This window comes from Chlamydotis macqueenii, chromosome 3 (genome assembly GCF_036417535.1).
Source record: "Chlamydotis macqueenii isolate bChlMac1 chromosome 3, bChlMac1.mat, whole genome shotgun sequence".
In the NCBI taxonomy this organism is placed as follows: domain Eukaryota; kingdom Metazoa; phylum Chordata; class Aves; order Otidiformes; family Otididae; genus Chlamydotis; species Chlamydotis macqueenii.
Window position 1 is genome coordinate 91,670,521 of NC_141558.1, and position 18,725 is coordinate 91,689,245.

Below are 18,725 nucleotides of genomic sequence, written 5' to 3' on the forward strand. Positions count from 1 at the left end.
GACTATAGGTAGACAAGCTGTCTAACTCTGGTATTATGCAGAAGAGTTATGTCTACTGAAGAATTGCAGTAATTTCCAAACTCCTCCTGAAAAGCAGTTTGCTTGCCCACATAATATAAATGCTGAAAGTTTGACATTGTAATCCAAAAAATGTTTTATATTGCAGTTGTAATTTCTAATCAGGTCAACTGAGGGTTCATTGGGATAGTCCCACATACACAGCAAGTGTAGGACTGAGGTTTGACAAAGCATCCTTTCTTTAAAGTATGTGTAAATTGTCTTAATCTATTTTGAGTTATTGACCTTATCTGTAAGGTAAAGAGATTTGTTGGAGTTCATGGAGTTTTAAATAAAGTGTTAAAATTAAATGTGATACAGTACACATACAGTGAGATAATCAGTAGCAATGTTGTGGAATGGTTACTAGGAGACAAAGACACACCAGGTAAGCTGCTAAACACCTGAATTGCCATCTGTTTGTTCACTAATGTGATTTATTGAATCTATTCTTCATGCAAATGGTCGTTCACTGCTTTTAAAAATAAAGATTTTGCTTGTAGAGTCATGCTACAAAAACACTGGCAATGAGAGTATGTGATGGAAGTAGTTTAGTACAGTGTACCAAGCTTGTGTCTCAGGTTTGATACCCTACTCTGTACATGAGGCTTGTGATGCAATTAGCAAGCTTGATCAGCATGAAGGTTCATGATCTTGTCAGGAGCCCTTTGCAGGCAAAGAGACAGGGAAGATGTTTAGTGAAGGAGCCTTGGGCATGAGCAAGCCATGTTAAAAGCTAAAGGAGACTTGGTGGTGGAAGGTTCAAAAGAGGCCTGGCTGTTCCTGAAACGAGAAGATAAGGCTGCCAAAAGAAAAGAAAATGTGTGCACTCTGGAGTAGGGATAAAACAGGGCATTCCTCTACTCTGTAACCCAGTAACCTCCCCATTTATTGCTGCTTTGTTGAGAAGAAGATAGCCTCTTCCAATTGTTGTTTTCTGATATAAGGTTTTCTCTACATGAAACTGGTTTAAATTGTTATGTCTTGTGTGTTATATAATACTGTATGACATACTGTATGAATTGACTTGATATATGTTCTATCATGTAGGAATCAAAAAAATTGTGACATGGTTATATCTGGGCTCATATTTTTAAATGCTAAGGCATTTAAAATCTACATATCTGCACACATTCATTCTAAATCTACTTATGTCATGGTGGAAATACTTTTACTACACAGCAGCGTTCATGCTGTCAGTGTACTTCCGTGCACAGCAAAATTTCCCTGTTGGCTTATTTCTATTCATAAACAAAAGTCATTGAGAAGTTAATACTCTGCAGTTTTAAAAAATCTACTGTATCATGCCTCAAACCAGCAATGAAAAAATATATGTATTTTGCAAAATTTACTTGCATGGTTAGCATTATTTGTACTTTAGAGCAACATATAAAAATCATCATTTACATGGGTAAGCTATCCAGGCCTTTTGCTGTGTTGTAGCTAAATAACTCTGTGTTTGGAAGTGGACTTCTGTCTTACATCTATTCTGGAAGGGCACTGTTAAAAAGACTGATAGCATCTAGAAACGCATAACTTTGGGTTTCCTTTTCATGTAACTATTATCCTTTAACTTAAAATCAAATTTATAAAAAAAAAAAATTGCAACAGTAATCCAGGTGTTTTCTGAGGGGGAAGAACATTGGATCTCAAAGCCATGGCCTAACACCAAAGCAGTGGTCATTCAGCTTTAGGATGCAATCTAGAACATGCCTGGGAGAAGCAAAATGCACACGTGGCAAAGCTGCTCAGAGAAGTCGAAGCAGGAGCTCAGCCATCAACCCGTCCACCCTGTTGCCTATTCGTAGAAGATCTGAATGAGAGCAGATCTGATGATTCAAGGTTCAGGACAGCAGTTGATGGTAGCAACAACCACATAAGAGCTAGAACTGAGCAATATACCTTCTCATATGAAGGTGCAACTCTTATCATCTGTTCGTCTGACAAGGGACAATGTAAAGAACTGCCTTAAATATCAAGGACTGTGATAAGATGGGTCATAGTTTTTGCCCAGAAAAGTCTGCAGAAAGCCAGTAAGCAATTAGCAGAGCCCTTTCTAAGAACTGGTCTTTCATGTGAGTCAAAGTTGCTGATCCCTTGACAGAGTCTTGTGAAAAAGAATAGGAAGTGGACCAAGACCATTGATGTACCACCATGAGCAGAAAAAGAAAGAAGATACAGCTCCAAGGGAGAGCATGAAGTCCTTTTTATTACAAAAGCTTGCAATGCCATGATGTGCATCTGGAAGATGAATCCAGGAAAGAACATTTTTCTAGGAGAGAAGCTGTCACCTAGCAGAGGCCTTTTTCTGCACTCTATTGAGATACATCTGCTCCAGCATGAAATACAAACTGAAAGTGATATAAAAATCCTCCGAATGGATGCCATGAAAGCCAAGAGATATCTAAGCCATATTTCAGAGAAATCACAAATTAACAATCAAATGATGAGGTCCCATTGTGCTACTTCGCAAAATCAGATGGAGCCATGACATTTTGGTTTTACTTGAGGCAAGTAAATGCCGTTTTAGATTTTGATGCCTGCCTCATGCCATAGATTCATATTTAATAGCAAAGACTCAGTATGTGGTTTTCCTGTGCCTCATAAAAGAGTATTGACAGATTTCTTTTCATAGCTGCCTCCTGTACCAATTTAGAAAGATGCCCTTTAGGCTGCAGAGATTAATGGATGTATCATAGATCAATGGGTAGTTTCCTGAGGCTTTATGCACAGTACACCATTGCATGTCTCAACATGTAATTTTCCGTGTGTATAGGGAGTTTACTGTGAAACAGCTGTTAGTAGTCTAACAGTTGCTTCAAAGATGCGTATCTTGCATGTAGTGCATGCAAATGAGCAATCAGTCTCCACGGGACATTCCACTTTGGTTATGCGTAGGTAGACAGTACCCAAGAGTGGAAAAATTATAAAATGATCAATAAAAAGATGGTGAGAGGAGGTTAAAGGGGGAAAAAAAGCAACTTGGTGGGATAGAGAACAGTGAAAGAAGAAAATGTGGGGGTAAGGATAGAGAAACTAGGAAAGAAAGACACAAAAAATAGAAGAGGAAAACAGAGAAGAAAACAGGAGACAAGAACCTGGGAAGAGGGAGAAAAGGGGATTTTTTTTTTTACTATTAGAAATAATGACCTGTGAGATAGGCTGGAGGTTCTGCCTCAGACACAGCTGGTATGTGTAACGGGAAACCAATGGTAAATATTATGCCAAAGGGGTTTAACCAACAAAGGGGTATAACCTGGGACACAGGATGATTTAGTAGCCCAGGACTCATAGATCGGTTACCCTGATGGCTCTGCTGCACTTGCACCCCAGCTTGCTGGAGCTCTTCCCAATGTTCTGGCTGTTATTTCTGAGCTGGAACTGTGAACCTTGTCTCAACTGCACAGAAATTGTCTACTGGAAACAGTGGGCTGAGTATTACAGAGTCTTTCTTTAGCTCAGTGGGACACAACTAACATTTGATAGAAAAAAAAATGGTACTTAATAGAGTCCATGTGTGTTTCTTTTGCTCATTTCCCCTCCTCCACTCATCCATAAATCAGTGTGCTAATTGCCTCCACACAATTGGCCAAGAGAGAAATGTGGTTGTTCACTGTTTCATAATTTTAGACTCTGACAAGCCATTTATTCATGTGCTTTAGGCATGATAGTGCAATTGTAGCTCTTCCTTTGTGCTTGCTGCCCTCAGTGAACAGGGTGCAAGGTAAACATTTATCAGATCATTTTGGAGGATTCCTGTCAGAAGTGTGCTGCCCCGACGGGATGTCTACCTGAGGCCTGAAAACAAAGGAGACTGGACATGAAATGTCTGTGCCTCTAGTGGTGCCTGTGCAAGTACCATTGTAAGGCATGAACTGATCAGGTCTCTGTCAAGTAACTCCACAGGATTTCCTGCAGAGCTTCCAGGGCTTTTTTTTTTTTTTTCCCCACTTCTTTTTTTTTTTTTTTTTCTGGTGGGCTTATGGCCATATTCTTCAGTGTCATGTTCAGTCACTGCACTTGTGGTCTGGCCCAGAGAGTCGTCCACTGTTCCATAGCTCTCCTCACATGGGCTGGAGTTCCCATGATTGGAGAAAAGTTATTCTTCTAGCAGACCGATCATATGTTTTTACGTAGTAGCAACTAAGTGGGAGAAAAGCCAGCTAATTCTTTCAGAACTGGATGCCTGTTTACCATGCCCTGTATTGTCAGTCTGGGAACTCTTTGTTTCTGTTTTTATTGAAGAGCTTTATTCCATAGGTCCCTGAACGCATTGCACTTTAGCTTAAATGAATTGTTCATCCCTTATCTTGCCTATAGAGATATATCTGTGTCATGTCAAGACACAGACCTCTAATGATGTAATCTAGAAACGCAATCCAAAACCTCACACTGAGGAAATGTGATGCCAAACACCAACTTGGAGAGTCTTTTACCCTCCTGTCTTACATGTCTCTAAGCAAGCTCCAAGTGGCTGGGCCACTTAACTAACTACCACAGCTAGGTATAATTTTGCAAAACCTCAGAATCTTTTAGAACAACAGCATACAATTACAAAATGGTGGTTTGAGAACACAAATAGTCTTGACCCAAAATCTGAGCATAAAACTTTGCTCTCTGTCCCAGAGAGCACTGTAGGAAGAAAGCAACATTTAAACAGAAAGTGAAGCAAAAAACTTTTAACCCAAAGTACTATGCATTCTGAGAGATGTTCTGGACATTTGGTTTTGATTCTGTGATGCTGACATTAACATTGTTGTATAGCTCGTAGAAGCATAGTGTTCCATTGTGCTAGCAAAAGGACTTATAATCACGGCAGTCTATCCATCAAGCATTAAAATCAGTGCCATTGTACTGGTTTTCATCAGTGGAAAGTGCCTTGAGATATTTCGTTATCTGTAACATACGTGTTGGATTTTGCCATTGGAGACAGTAGCTCACAGACTAAACTAGCTACTGATATGAGATACCATGTAAAGCATGAAATCTTGAGAATTGCTTTACCTCACATGAACTAAACCATTCATTTCATGGATCTGTTTCCTCCTCAAGCAATCTCCTCTTAAAATTTTTTTTTCCCCCTGCCTGATCTCCAAAGGTACAAATGTGTTCATTAATCAAGATGTACAGCAAACATTACATTGCTTGAAAAATACTTGCTCAGTGAACATGCTACTTTCAATTACAGAGAGTTCAAGCATGCCATGATCTTTTGAAATATTGCACACCATTTTCCATGCCATGAAGAGGCATAGTGGTGTTACCTGAAAAAATCTTTCCTTTATATTCAGCCAGCATTTCAGGCAGCACTTTAGAGCCTGGGAGAGTTTATTGCTCATGATTGCTGTTCATAAAGTTCATAGCAGGTCTCTTTTTTGTTGTTTTTGGTTTTGGTTTTTTTTTTATGTAAAGAATGCTGTTTCCCCTCTCCCCTTTCTTCAAGATTGTTTTCTTTCATAGGAAACTCTGGAGCAATTTACATACCTTTTGAGTCATGCGAGAAATTTTCTAGCAGCTGAGCAACTGGATGGAAGTTGTGTTCTCCAGTTCAGACAGATGGTCTTTTTTAGCTGTCACATTTTAACTGTGTAGCTTACCAAGGATTTGTAATCTTTTTATAACTAGTGCTAATATTTTGAACTTCCACAGAATCTTTCTATTGAACTCTCAGAGCTCTTCACAAACACAATTGAATTTAGCCTCATCAGCTCCACTGAGCAGATCACTATTGTCATATTTAAGATGGGAAAGCTGAGACACAAGGAGTAAGACCAGATGTCTAAATGAGATATCTGACATCAGGCAATAGGGTTCCTGTTCAGACATGCTGGTAACAACTTTTATGCAAGAATCTCACTAAATTTTGCAAATGCTACTTCAGCTGCTATTGTTGCTATTACTTTTGATGGTAAGTATCCAAGAGCCATCCAGACATTGATAGGACATTGAGATGACTGTCACTGTGTTCAACAGCTACCCAACCAAATCAGAAGCCTGTATACATTGAGCTGCATCAGATATCTGCTGTTGAGATGACAGTGAACCAGCGTCTTTCTGGTTTGAAGGTGGTGGGAGGAAATGAGGAGAAGGTTTTTTTCCATAACTCCCATACTGCTATTAACATGAAACCCTGTTGGTAAACACAATGCCACAATGGTAGTTACTGCAAACAAGATGTTGTTTACTCAGGGAACAGCAATGGCACAAGATATCACCATCTTCCTAAATGGATGCAGAGCGTATGCCTTTCTGTATTTGCTTAGCTCCACTATTAGCTATGGACATGGTACACTGCACTTCCAAAGTACAAGTGCTGTTCAAAGAGCATCCTCACGTCAGAGGTGACGCTAAACAATTGAAGAATAAGAACCATAGTGCTTTAGAAGGGGGAACTAGAGGGCCATCAAAGATATAGGTCAAATTCTGAAGAGAGAAAATATTGAAAGCATGGAAAATTCTATTAAAAAAAAAAAAGTAGATTTGGTAAAAAGGGATCATGCAAGACTGTATTCTTAGAAGACAATCTAATCTAAATGAAGGAAAATACTGCAGAGCTAAACTTCAGTGAAGAATGAAATGGAGTATTATAGAGTTACTGTCATTCTGGTTGGTCATTTGCACAAAAATTAGAAGGTGGATAAAAAACTGGGTAAGAAAGAGGCAGAATTGGGGAGATATCAAAAAAAGAGGGAGATTCCTATGAGTCCTTTCACAGTCTTCCACCTGTTCCAAGCTGGAAGCTTATAATTTGGAATGCAGCCAGTCTTGTAGTTGTATTCTCAGCCGTATGAGACACTGAGGGTGGGCTATTTTTCTTAATATCAACAGCTAGTAATAGGTTCATTGCTGGAGGCAAAGGTGACACCAAGGTCTTTGTCACAAATTACAGTTTCTCTAGTGTACATTTTCCTTCCATGTTTAACTTTTCTTCCCATGCATGCTCTCTTTAACTAGCTTTCCCATTCTTCCTTTGCTGTCTTTCTTACATCTTGTGTTTTCTGGCATTCTTCCAATGTACTCTATATGGCTTTTAAAATCTTTTTATAAATCCTTTGAACTAAACTGTTGACCTTAATCTCTTCCTGTTCTGGTTGTGCAAGGACTGAGACGGTACGTTCCTATCTGCAGCGATAGTCCATCCTACCATCTTTAGCTGTAAAGATGGTGAACTCACTAAAAAAAAAAAAACCCAAGAGCTACAAGATGTTTTGAACATTGACCAAGACACAGGGACAATCTATAGAAAATCTTTTCCTACTTCCATTCCAGATTGAGTGCTCTTTTGTTCACATCTCTTAACACCGGAAGAAGACAGAGCATTTGAAGTGGGCAGTTCAAACAGATGATGTCAGCATTTTAAGTGGATGAGTAAGACAGATTGAGAGACAAGATGAAAATTGCAGCTTATACCACTTCATCATTTTATTGAAGTTATCATTCAAATCTTGGCAGAGCCAATATCTGGAACAATATCTATTTTAATGTGACATAAGTTAACACCATAAGGAATATGGCAGAATGATCAGCAGCCAGAGGGAATTGATTTCTGAGATGGAGAGCTAACATTTCTTGATAATTCAGTCAATTAAGAAGTGTGATTGCCTATTTGATTGCATCAGTTAAATTACTGAAATAAATAGTAATGGAAGAGTATGAGGTGCAGATATGATGACAAATATTTTAAGGCATAATTTCACAGATCTAAATCCTGAACTGTTTCCAGAGGCAGTTGTTTCACTGCAATAACAGGACATTCCTTGAGTGAGCACAGAATATAAAAAAAAACCAAACAACAACAACAAAAAACAAAACAAAAAAAAACAAAACAGAAAAATAAATCGACAATATGACACAAAAGTTTCTAAATTAAGGTTACTGTCTCTACATTTCATTTGCAAGATACAGCAAGCCTGTTAGGCCTATAAAAATATATTTATCATAGAATCATAGAATGGTTAGGGTTGGAAGGGACCTTCAAAGGTCATCTAGTCCAACCCCCCCTGCAAGGAGCAGGGACATCCCCAACTAGATCAGGTTGCTCAGAGCCTCATCCAACCTGGCCTTGAACATTTCCAGGGATGGGGCCTCCACCACCTTTCTGGGCAACCTGTTCCAGTGTTCTATAACTCGCATCATAAAAAAATTTTTCCTAATTTCTAATCTAAATCTACCCCCCTCTATTTTAAAACCATTACCTCTCGTCCTATTGCAACAGGCCCTACTAAACAGCCTTTCCCCGTCTTTCTTGTAGGCCCCCTTGAGGTACTGGAAGACCGCTATCAGGTCTCCCCGGAGCCTCCTCTTCTCCAGGCTGAACAGCCCCAACTCTCTCAGCCTGTCCTCATAAGAGAGGTGCTCCAGCCCTTTTGTCATCTTCGTGGCCCTCCTCTGGACCTTCTCCAACTGGTCCATGTCCTTCTTGTGCTGGGGGCTCCAGAACTGGACACAGTACTCCAGGTGGGGTCTCACCAGGGCAGAGTAGAGGGGGAGAATCACCTCCCTCAACCTGCTGGCCGCGCTTCTCTTGATGCAGCCCAGGATGCGGTTGGCCTTCTGGGCCGCAAGGGCGCATTGCCTGCTCATGTTAAGCTTCTCATCCACCAGCACTCCCAAGTCCTTCTCCTCAGGGTTGCTCTCAATCCATTCCCCGCCCAGCCTGTATTTCTGCCTGGGATTGCCATGACCCAGGTGCAGGACCTTGAACTTGTCCTGGTTGAACTTCATGAGGTTGGCACGGGCCCACCTCTCCAGCCTGTCAAGGTCCCTCTGGATGGCATCCCTCCCTTCCAGCGTGTCGACAGCACCACACAACTTGGTGTCGTCGGCGAACTTGCTGAGGGTGCACTCTATCCCACTGTCCCTGTCACCAACAAGCATGTTTACTTTCATTTGGAATAGCAGAGCCAGACAGATAGACAAGACAGCATAAACACAAGAACTGGGTTCTGCATGAACCAGAAAACATCCTAAATTCACAGTGATATCTAGGTTCAACTCCTGGCTTTCCTAGAGATTTTCTTTTGTAATATTGGACAAACCTCTTCATTTGCCTGGGCTTCCATGTCTTGTCTGTGCAGAACAAAAGCTGTCATGCCATGTTCTTTAGTGCTTAGTATGACGAGGCTCATATATGAGTTGTGGTCGTTGATGAAAATTTAATTATTGGGCATACTGAGAGTTTTGCCAATACAGCAATAATAGAGATAGCGACCATATGTGAATTAGACTGCAGAAATGTACAGCCAGGGTATACTGTGAGAGTGTGGAGAGTTCCAAATGAACTCTGACCAGAGGTGTTAAGTCTACACATCTCTACTGATATCAGACCCCAGCTGGCTCGGAAAATGATACTGACTTTCTGCTTTTATTTAGTCAAACCAGAAGATGAGTAAGTCTCTTAGGGGTAGTTAATAGTTTTATATAACAGTAACAGAAAGTAACTTTTCCTGATATAGTTTGTAAGAGATTTTCCAGCATAAAGCTTCTACAAATAATAATGTCTTCTCATCAATGGCAAAGCTTTTTTTGTAATGCTTTAGGGATGTTCACTAGCAGTTACCTCCCGGAAAACTTCCCTGCTAGTCCTGAGGAGCCAATCCTAGAATCCCAGTTAGAGAGGTCAAATCTGGGGAAAAAAGAAGAAGAGAGTGATGCCAGCATTAAACTGTTCACTGATGCTTTGGTCGTCTCCATGATATGCTGTGGTGGGAAGATAAAATGGACAATAAACATTTCAGGGCAGCTGGAGTATATCAGGTCTGCCATAGGTAAAGGATTTAGTCTGCTACTCCAAAAGTGACATGGCTGCTGCAGAAGGTATAAAGGGGAGTTGTAAGGTACTGAACTAATTTAAACTTATCCAGTCATCTCTGATAAATAGGAAGTTGTTAAGAGAAGAAAAAAAAAGAGAGGGAAAAAGAGAAGTCAAAAAGAATAGCACATTAACACCATTATTTTTCCAAGAAATAACACTTTGTTAACTGAGAGCTAGGCTAATATTTTTTTGGAAGGCTTTCACAGGGACCTCTAAAGGTTATGCACAGGTTAGTATAGATATATTGTCCTTAGAATTTTACAGTTCCAACTAGACTTCTAATACTTAGCATGCAGAACAAAGTCACTTAGTCCAGTATCAATAACATTCCCATTTCCTCCAAAAGTAACCCTGTAACCTTGTTCCATCCCAGGCAAAACTCTTGCACAGGGCTCGTGCTTATTAAAAAAAATAGTAGTGTTGAGCAAATTATGTATAAAGCTCCTTAAGATTATTTTCTATATAGAGAGCATTGCTTGTTAAACACTATTTCAGCCTCAAATTGCTGGTTTTGGAGCAGGAATTACTGGCTGAAATTCTGTGTAGGAGTCACTTTGGCATGAAGATCTGTGAGCTCCTAAATGAGTACAGTTAGCGTACCTGTCTTATGCTCCTGAGGCATATGATTTCTTTGACTATTCATAAAATAAGTGGTTCCTCCCTGGAAATGTTGATAGATACCAAATGTTTCATACTTTTTAGCACAAATAAGTTTTCCTTAAATTTGTCCTGAAGATGTTTCTTGTAATTCCCGTATTTAGAACCCATTGATCATGCCAGCCAAGGAGTAGAAATAATACCATGCAAATTAGATGCCCAGTCTCACATCACTGAATAATGGAAAAACAAATAACTGAACAACATAAAAATAATTCCTCGGCTGCAGTTCAGTGAACAGCTTTAATAAATGTACTCAAACACCGAGCAGTTCAGAAATCAAGAATGAGTCAGAGAAAGAAGAGAAGGTTGAACTTATTGGGTGCTATACTTGTGGTGAACATTTCGACTAGCTGCAGCCAGTACGTTTGTGTCATGAGGCTGCCGCTGTCCTCTTTGCATTCTGCTCACCCCCTTTCCTGAAGCCCTGGAGCCTGTTCTTAATTCCTTCTCTGTTGTTGAGGCTTCTAAAACTGCTTTATGTCTTTTATGCTGTCATACGTACTTGCACTAAAAGGTACTGCAAACCAATTTACAGTTATGTACGGCATCACTTTTTACATGTCACCACATAAAAGAGCCTTGTACCATTTCCATTTTAAAACCTTATTTCAGGTTTTATAAATCCTGCCTGCTTCTAATTACATCAGGCTGAAGACAACAGTTAACCCCACAGACTGATTTACAGCGAATGGTAGGCGTCTATTTATTTTAAAATATGAGGCATCAGAAAAGGCAGTGATTTTGCATAGTCTCTTTTTTTAATACCAGGCTTTAATTCACAAGAGGACGCAAAAGCTCTGATTATTTACCCTGTAATGGGAGATAAATTAAGTGGAATTAATTGGACTACAGTATTAAGAAATAGAAAGAACTGGCTAAAATACGTCAAGGGTTGTTTTTTTCACATTGTCCTTTACGTGAGAACACAAGGGATTGCTTGAAGATATTCACAGATAATACATAGAATGAAAAAAATGTTTTTTTTTTTTAATAAAGTATATAATCAGTGGCTGCTCTGGGGGTTAATCAAGGCAAACTTTGTGGCTGAATTACAAATAGGAATTATCGATCTCATGGTGTATTAGAAGCAGCTATTGCTTTACAAAGTATGGGCTATATCTTTGCCCAGTTAAAATTGGGATCCTTGTATTTTGTGAATTAGATGCAGGAACTGGTGGTGCCTGGAACAATGAAACACTAGTGCAAGCTACCCAGAGACTAGGAAATAGCTTTGACTTGAGGTTTTGAATAGTAAGCTAGACAGTGCCTATTTTGCCTCAGTCTTCACCTATGAAGTCTCCCAAGCACATCCCAGAATAAGGGTTGAGCCAGGGATTACCAGAGAGAGTGTGACCCCTACAAACCTGTTGGACCCAATGGCTCCCTCCAGCAAAGATGTTAAGAGAGCTTGCTCACTATTATCTTTGCATGATCAAGACGATCAGGGAGTTAACATCCGAGTTAGGGTATTACAGTCCAGGTGAGTAGAGAGCTAGATAGGTAAAAAATTGGCTGGGTGGTGGGGGTGAGAGGTCATGGCTGTTGAGTTGTATTCTATTTGGATTATAGTAACAGTGGGGTACTGCAGGGACCTGTCCTGGGACTCGTCCAGTTTAATATCTCTATAAATGGCTGGAGGAGGCAACAGTGGGGTTTGCAAATGGCACCAAAGTTGGAGGACCAGTCGATAGGCAGGAGAGCATGCTGGCGGGACAGGCCAGTATGGATGCTGTTGCTCATAGATGGGAACAAAGCTGTGCTTACATAAGCACACTGCTTTGTTCTTGTATAAGCAGAGGATGTGATAAAAAAATGTACAGATCTTTCTCAGCCTGCTCCAGTTCTCTTGTTTACAGTGCAGCCTTACTTGTTACTTGTTGTATTCTGTTTAATCTCTCTTTGCAAGTGGACTACTAGGTATTGACCAGTGCCAAGGGCCAGGAAACATCACACCACAGAACTATCTTTATTTTTGCTTTCAGTATGTTACTCTTCCCCTTCCTGTCCCTCAGGCCTTGGTAAATCTCATAGAATCCTTTTCAGATTGAAATCCTACTCTTTCCAAGCTGTAATGTGTTTTACAGCATGTATTTCTCTATAGTTATTGCAGTCTCTTGTTGACAGTCTTTAGGTACCAGTTCCTTGGCTGGTAAATGTCTTCCTCATTCTTAAATTTATCCACTTTGTTTTGTTCAGAGCAATGCATGGGGATAATAAATTGGCTCACAAAGTACCTGACACTGCTTCTTAGTTCTTTCTACCATGCCAGTTTTTCATAAGACTGAATTCTAGGGATGCCAGCAGCATTTTTCCCACTTAGACATCTCCCAGAAGAGCTGCAAGCTGCTTGGATTTCTCTAGTAAACTCACTCAATGGATGTGCTTCCCCAAAAGTTGTTCCAATAGTTTAATAGATTTATTCCAGAATATGATAATAAATAGTTGTTTCAAATGTCAATTTTAAGGCTTGCAAAATGTAACTATGTACAGGAGTAAGATCGGAGCATAAATCAGCTCAGTAAAACAGCTTTGTAAATATTTATGAGCACAAGGCTCTTTGTTTTGCACCAACTCCTTCTGTGTCTTCATCTTAAATTTTCACTTGCTTTAGTTTATGGCTGGTAGTCTGGGCTGAGTACTTGACGTTGCTAAATTGCTGCCTGTTTTCTCTGATATTGCATATCCTAAGTCTTCATTGACTGCAGGTGAATGTATGATCTATAGAAAGAAACCTGTTTGCATGGAAGCACAGACTCTGAATTCTGATGGACCCATATGAAGTTCAGCCGGCGCCACTTTGCTGAACTAAAGCATAGCCTGGATTTGTCCACATAAGTTGCCATTCTTGCAGTGACTGCAGCTGGGGCAGGACCCAAGCTGCCTGTTTGTGTTGGTATTTTGGATGGGGCTGGTTATGCAGGAGGGCGAGGAAAAGGAGAGACATTAAAAAGGTGGTTGAAAGGATGAAAGGTAAAGGCGTGGGACGAAGGAGATGTGAAAAGGCCATGAAGGAACAGTGGGAAAAGAATCCAAGCTGTCAGGACAGAGCAGGGATAGTGTAGTGGGGACTGCAAAGATGAGTTGTCATTTCATGCAAAAGTCTTTGCTACCCTGGCTCCTTCTCCTCTGGCCATAATCCTTGCCCCAGGCATCCTGGCATTTCAGTGGCCCACAGGAAAGGGAATAACCTTTTTATTCCTTCCTGTGCAGCAGTCACAGGTGAGGGCAGAAGTATGCACTCACATAGTATGCACATCATTTTTTTTGCAATTTTTACAAAATTGTGTGTGTGCTCAGTACTCCCATTTGTGCCCTGTTAGGGATGCAATTTCTATTACTCTTCACTAATTCACACCAAAATTGCTGACTTAGTTGCATTTGCTAGTATTTAACTAGCAGCAGATAGCACCATGTTAATTTATATAATAACCAGAAACAAAATCTAGAAATAAACCTACTGATAATTTTCCAGTGTTTATTTAACCCAATCCTTGAAATTAATGAGTGGTCAGTTTGGACTGAGGTAAGTGCTATCATTTTTCTTCTCTCTTGGCTGCTGGCTCTCCAGCCTTTTTGGACTGCAACCCACAAGGGATCTGAACAGGTGGTGCTTGTGGCAATTCAGGATGGATTATTCTCATTGAGGAGTTGGTTTCTACTGCTTCGTGAGAGGTTTTGGCAGATCAAGAGCTGTTGCTCCTGATATCCTGCCAGGCATGCTTCCCATGTGTTTCTGTATGTCTTCACTGAAACTGCATGGGATCAGCAGAAAAGGGGGTTTGGGTGTGAAAACATTTTTCATGATGTTTACACATCTTCATTTGACAGTTGTAAGGACAGCCAGATACACTGCCACTTAAACAATTACTTGTATTTAATCATGTTTGCATTTTCATTAGTGAAAAATAATGGAGAAAGATAACTCATTCATTTGCATGCAGACTTATCAGAAGATTCCTATACATTGTACAAATTTACATTGTTTAATGTCTTAGCATGCATTTAATTATACCCATGCAGATTTAAGTGTCTTTCTGACTGCAGTGGTATCATTCATTAGTAATTCCCCTGAAGTATGATGATCATAGGTTTGGCATAAACACACAAAAAAATCTTCAAATTGTAGATTTTGGAAAGCTTATTGGCTCTTCTCCCTGCAGTTGTGACAAATTTTGTGTTTTTTTAGACACTCCTCAAGCACACAGCTGGTGCACTTGAGGAAATAAAATGCTGTTTGATCAAATAGGATGTTTGTCTTCACTGAGTCGTGCTTGAGGCTTTTATTCTTTCATTTGTGTAGTTAGTCAAAAAAGATCTTAGGATCTTTTGCAGGTGACTTAACTCCCACGTGTGTCCCTTCACCTCATGTTTCCTGCTGGCCAGTTCCAGGCAAGTCACGTCCATGGCTTTCTGCAGTCCTCAGGTTGCTTTTCCAAGATGCCACGCTTTCCACATCCAAGACACAGGGCTAGGGTGGATCCAGGTGTTGTGAGCCAGGCCAGTGGACTTTGGAGATGCAGAGTGGTCATCATGAAAGCATGGACATTTCAAGAGTATCTTGAGAGGAATTAATGATGACATTGTTCTCCATCTACTTCCTAGAAAAAAAAAAAGAGAGCATAGTTCTGTTTTCATTAACTCCTGTGAGATTGATGGAAAACTTCTGCTTCTGTGAAATCATTTGAGTAAGAACAGGAACGTATCCTCACACTAGCAGATACCTTGTCTAGATGCAAAAGCCAAGTTTGAGATGTTTCCTTGAATGTGCAGCACCAATTCTTTCTGCACAGGGAGTGGCAAGCGAACTCAGAAATGGTGGCCTCAATGTTACATACCTGCTTTCCCTGCAGTCCCTCTCCTTCATCCTGGATGATCCAGAACTGGGTTCTGTGCTGAAGCTTCCTCTTAAAATTATACCTCTCCAGAGACCTGGGATTGTGAATGACCTCTGTTTGCAATACTAAGTACAGTAAATGCTATTGTATTATCCAACAGTAGCAAATTAAATAATCCTACTTTCATCACTTTCTAACAGGATAATGTTAAAGGCATTCCTCTGAGATGGAGAGTAATAATTTGCTAATTCCCCTCAGTATTTCATGCTTCTCACTAGTGCAGCTAATTTTCTCTGAGTACCTTATTAACATTCACAATGACTTTGCAGTCCCACCCTAATAGCTCTCTGCAGAGGCAGTGACTGTGAAGGTGAGAGCTGACAGAGACACATTTTCCTCCTTTTTCTCGGCAGACTGTATTATCCTGGTTTCCATCCGCTGAGGGCTGTCCAGCTGATGCGAGTGGGCAAACTGCAGTACAGTCAAGGCATGTTTCCTCAAGCGCTGGAAACCTTGAAAGAGGTCAGTAATGTGAACCATTTCTTCTCTGTCCCCTTCCCTCACTTTCCCCAAACCTGCTGTGTGTCTCCCCCTTCTGCTCTGACTGTACCTCATGCCTTTGGATACTCCTCACTGCTTTTTCTGGTGTTTCCCCAGGCTGCAGCTGAGTGTGGTGATGGGTCACCGTTGCTCAGCGTTTCAGGCACTGACTTCCTCCAGTATCAGTCACTGCTAATTACAGTTCAATAGCTCACAGGTGCCTGGATGAAAAATTATGATTAGATCTGAAGAGATAAATATATCTTACTGCCTTAGACTCTCCTTACCATAACAAAGTGAATCTGGGATCACTGAATGTACAAGAACGGGAGCAGAGCTGCAGTTTCTACCCTCCTTAGCCCCTACCAGGCATCTGTGGTTTCATATGGGAGAACTTTGCCTTTAATGCTTGTATTTTACTGTGAGCCACACTCGAATCAAGAGACATGCTTCTTGACGCCTCTTATTTCTATATCATTCATCATCTTTCTCTTCTTTGATCTGGTTTTGCAACTGGTGCTTTGCCAGTTACATTTCAGCTTTAAGCCATCCCTGTTGTACCTGAGCTGAGTTGTATACTCATTTCCTCCTACCCCAGGCTGCAGAAAGCCACCTGGCCCAGCTACTTGCCCATTGCTGCTGGGCAGAAGTGTGCTCCAGTGCTGGCACCAGTATTAGAAAGAAGTGCAGAAGTTGGCTCTATGTCCCCTTTGCTTAATGTCCATGCTATATGAAGAGCTAGTCTTGTGGCAGAGTTAGGGCTGCTGCTTGGGATAGAAGAGGATGGGTGTCTGCACTGGGGGCAGGGGGAGAAGTGGTTTTTACTCCTGCCTGGATCCCTTATAAAATTAATGTCACTCATGACTCTCTAGATAACTTCCTATTTTGCACTTACTTTTTTAAACCCCCAAATTTATTTTGGTTTTAACATCTGATTAATTATGCAAGCTGAATAATTGATAATTTCCACATGTTGAAATAATAAATTAATGTGATGCCAGTCTTATTAAGTCTTGGTAACTTAAATCTTCACTTGATTTATTTAACTTAAATTATGGCCAATTCTGATCATTAAAAAGCAGATGGAAGAGTAATCAATTCTATTTTCCATGCGTTATTCAGAAGCAAGTCATATATCTGTCATGTGCCAGGTAATCTGCTCTGCTATTTCCCCTGTAATGTTTATAATTTCCAAACATTCAGACTTTCCTTTTTAGCATGTGGACTGAGACCCCAGTCAGAGGAGCTTCTATTTTCACTGATACTGCTGCAATATATTAACAGTTATTCTTCTAATTGCATTTCCAACGTGATACTCTATTAAATTAAACTGGAGTGAATTCACCTAGAGACATCTGAATGCTGCTTATCAGTGAAGGTGGAAGTTGTGATGGGGTTTTGTATGTTTTTAGTGAAGAAGTTGCCCATTGCAAGCCAGATTGCTACTGCATTATCCTTTGAATACTGAGCAATGCCTAACACTGAAACCTTTTCTTCAACCTGTGATCTCCTCTTTCCCTGAAAAGGGAGAATAAGGTGCCGCTTACCATTCTATGCCATACCTCAGTGCATCTCTGACTGTGGTCTCCAAGCCATTAGTGGTCCACAAGGACACAGTAAGTGCTTTACAGCTGATATGCAGAACCATTTACAACTAATCCTGTTGTGGTTTTGCCTGTCCCCTGTTCAGACTCCCCCTTTTCACCTACATGTGCGAGACTGAACTCCCACTCTCTGGGAGCACAGCCGAGAGGAGGAAAAGCTTCTTGTCATCCTGTTTCTCCATGAAGCTTGTGAGCACAGGACACAGGGCTTCTTTGGATGAGATCTGAAACTGATTTCCTTCATTGCTGCCTACAATGGAACACATTAGAGCAAGATATAATTCCCAGTTTGTTGCAAGTAAAGGATGTGATTCCTAATATAACTCAGATAATGTACTAGAGTTATATGAGAGCGCAGTTTGGCCCTTTGTGATTAGATGTGTCAACAGAGCATGCCACATGCTCAGAGCAGAAACTCGATTACCTTCTCTGCTTCATTACTCTTCTTAATACACTCTGGCACTGAATAGAACCCTGTTGGAGCCCTCGTCAGACTAATTTCAGTGTGGCATTAAGGAGAAGGATGTGGAAGGTGCAGAGGAACTGAGATCTGAGTAAAATTCACCTCACTCTTATAAATCCTGTTTAATCAGGCACAGCCTCAGAGCTGCTGGGGATTGACAGCCTCTCTGCATCAGATGCGCCGTCTGTTAAGACCAGAAGATCTTCATGCGCAGTGCTGCAGTCCAGCCCTTACTGCTGCTCTCTGTGCCACCTGAGAATGAATCACTGTCATGGCCACGTTACTCTGAGTGCCCTTTGGGTTTAGTTCTCTGCCCTGCACACCCAAAGAAGGCTTAAATAATGTGGAGAGCTTCATGCTACCCATTAAAATCACACCCTAAAAGTATATTAGGACCTGAAGAATCTAATTTGCCAGGTTTTGGAAACAGAAGTGTTACAGAGAGGCAATACTCCACTTCTGGAATAAAAACTGAGAGTAGCCCTTGGTTTGTTGTACAGCCAACGTATTACTTCTAAGTGTATATACACATACATGAAAGATGGAATGGTGGGAGGACAAATGGAATTATAGATCAGGAAAACCTTTGGCAGCAAAAGGCCAGAGCTGGAGATCAGTCTGACAAACCTAATTTAAAGACCCTGGAATAATTGTAAAAAGTAGCAATAACAAAAGCTGCAACACGCTGTCTTGTGAAGAGAGAAGTTTTTGGACCGAGAAGCAGGGCTCCTGCAGGAGCCCAGGACAGGTCT

General features: G+C 40.7%; 1 protein-coding gene across 1 annotated transcript in view; it reads left to right on the forward strand.

Annotated features, from left to right (window-relative positions):
• SMYD3 (SET and MYND domain containing 3) overlaps positions 1-18,725 on the forward strand; it is a 414,779-nt gene that overhangs the window by 392,065 nt on the left and 3,989 nt on the right. The window contains exon 11 of the mRNA XM_086744446.1: positions 15,780-15,888. Coding sequence (XP_086600572.1) covers positions 15,780-15,888 — 109 coding nt within the window. The remainder of the gene's footprint in view (positions 1-15,779; positions 15,889-18,725) is intronic.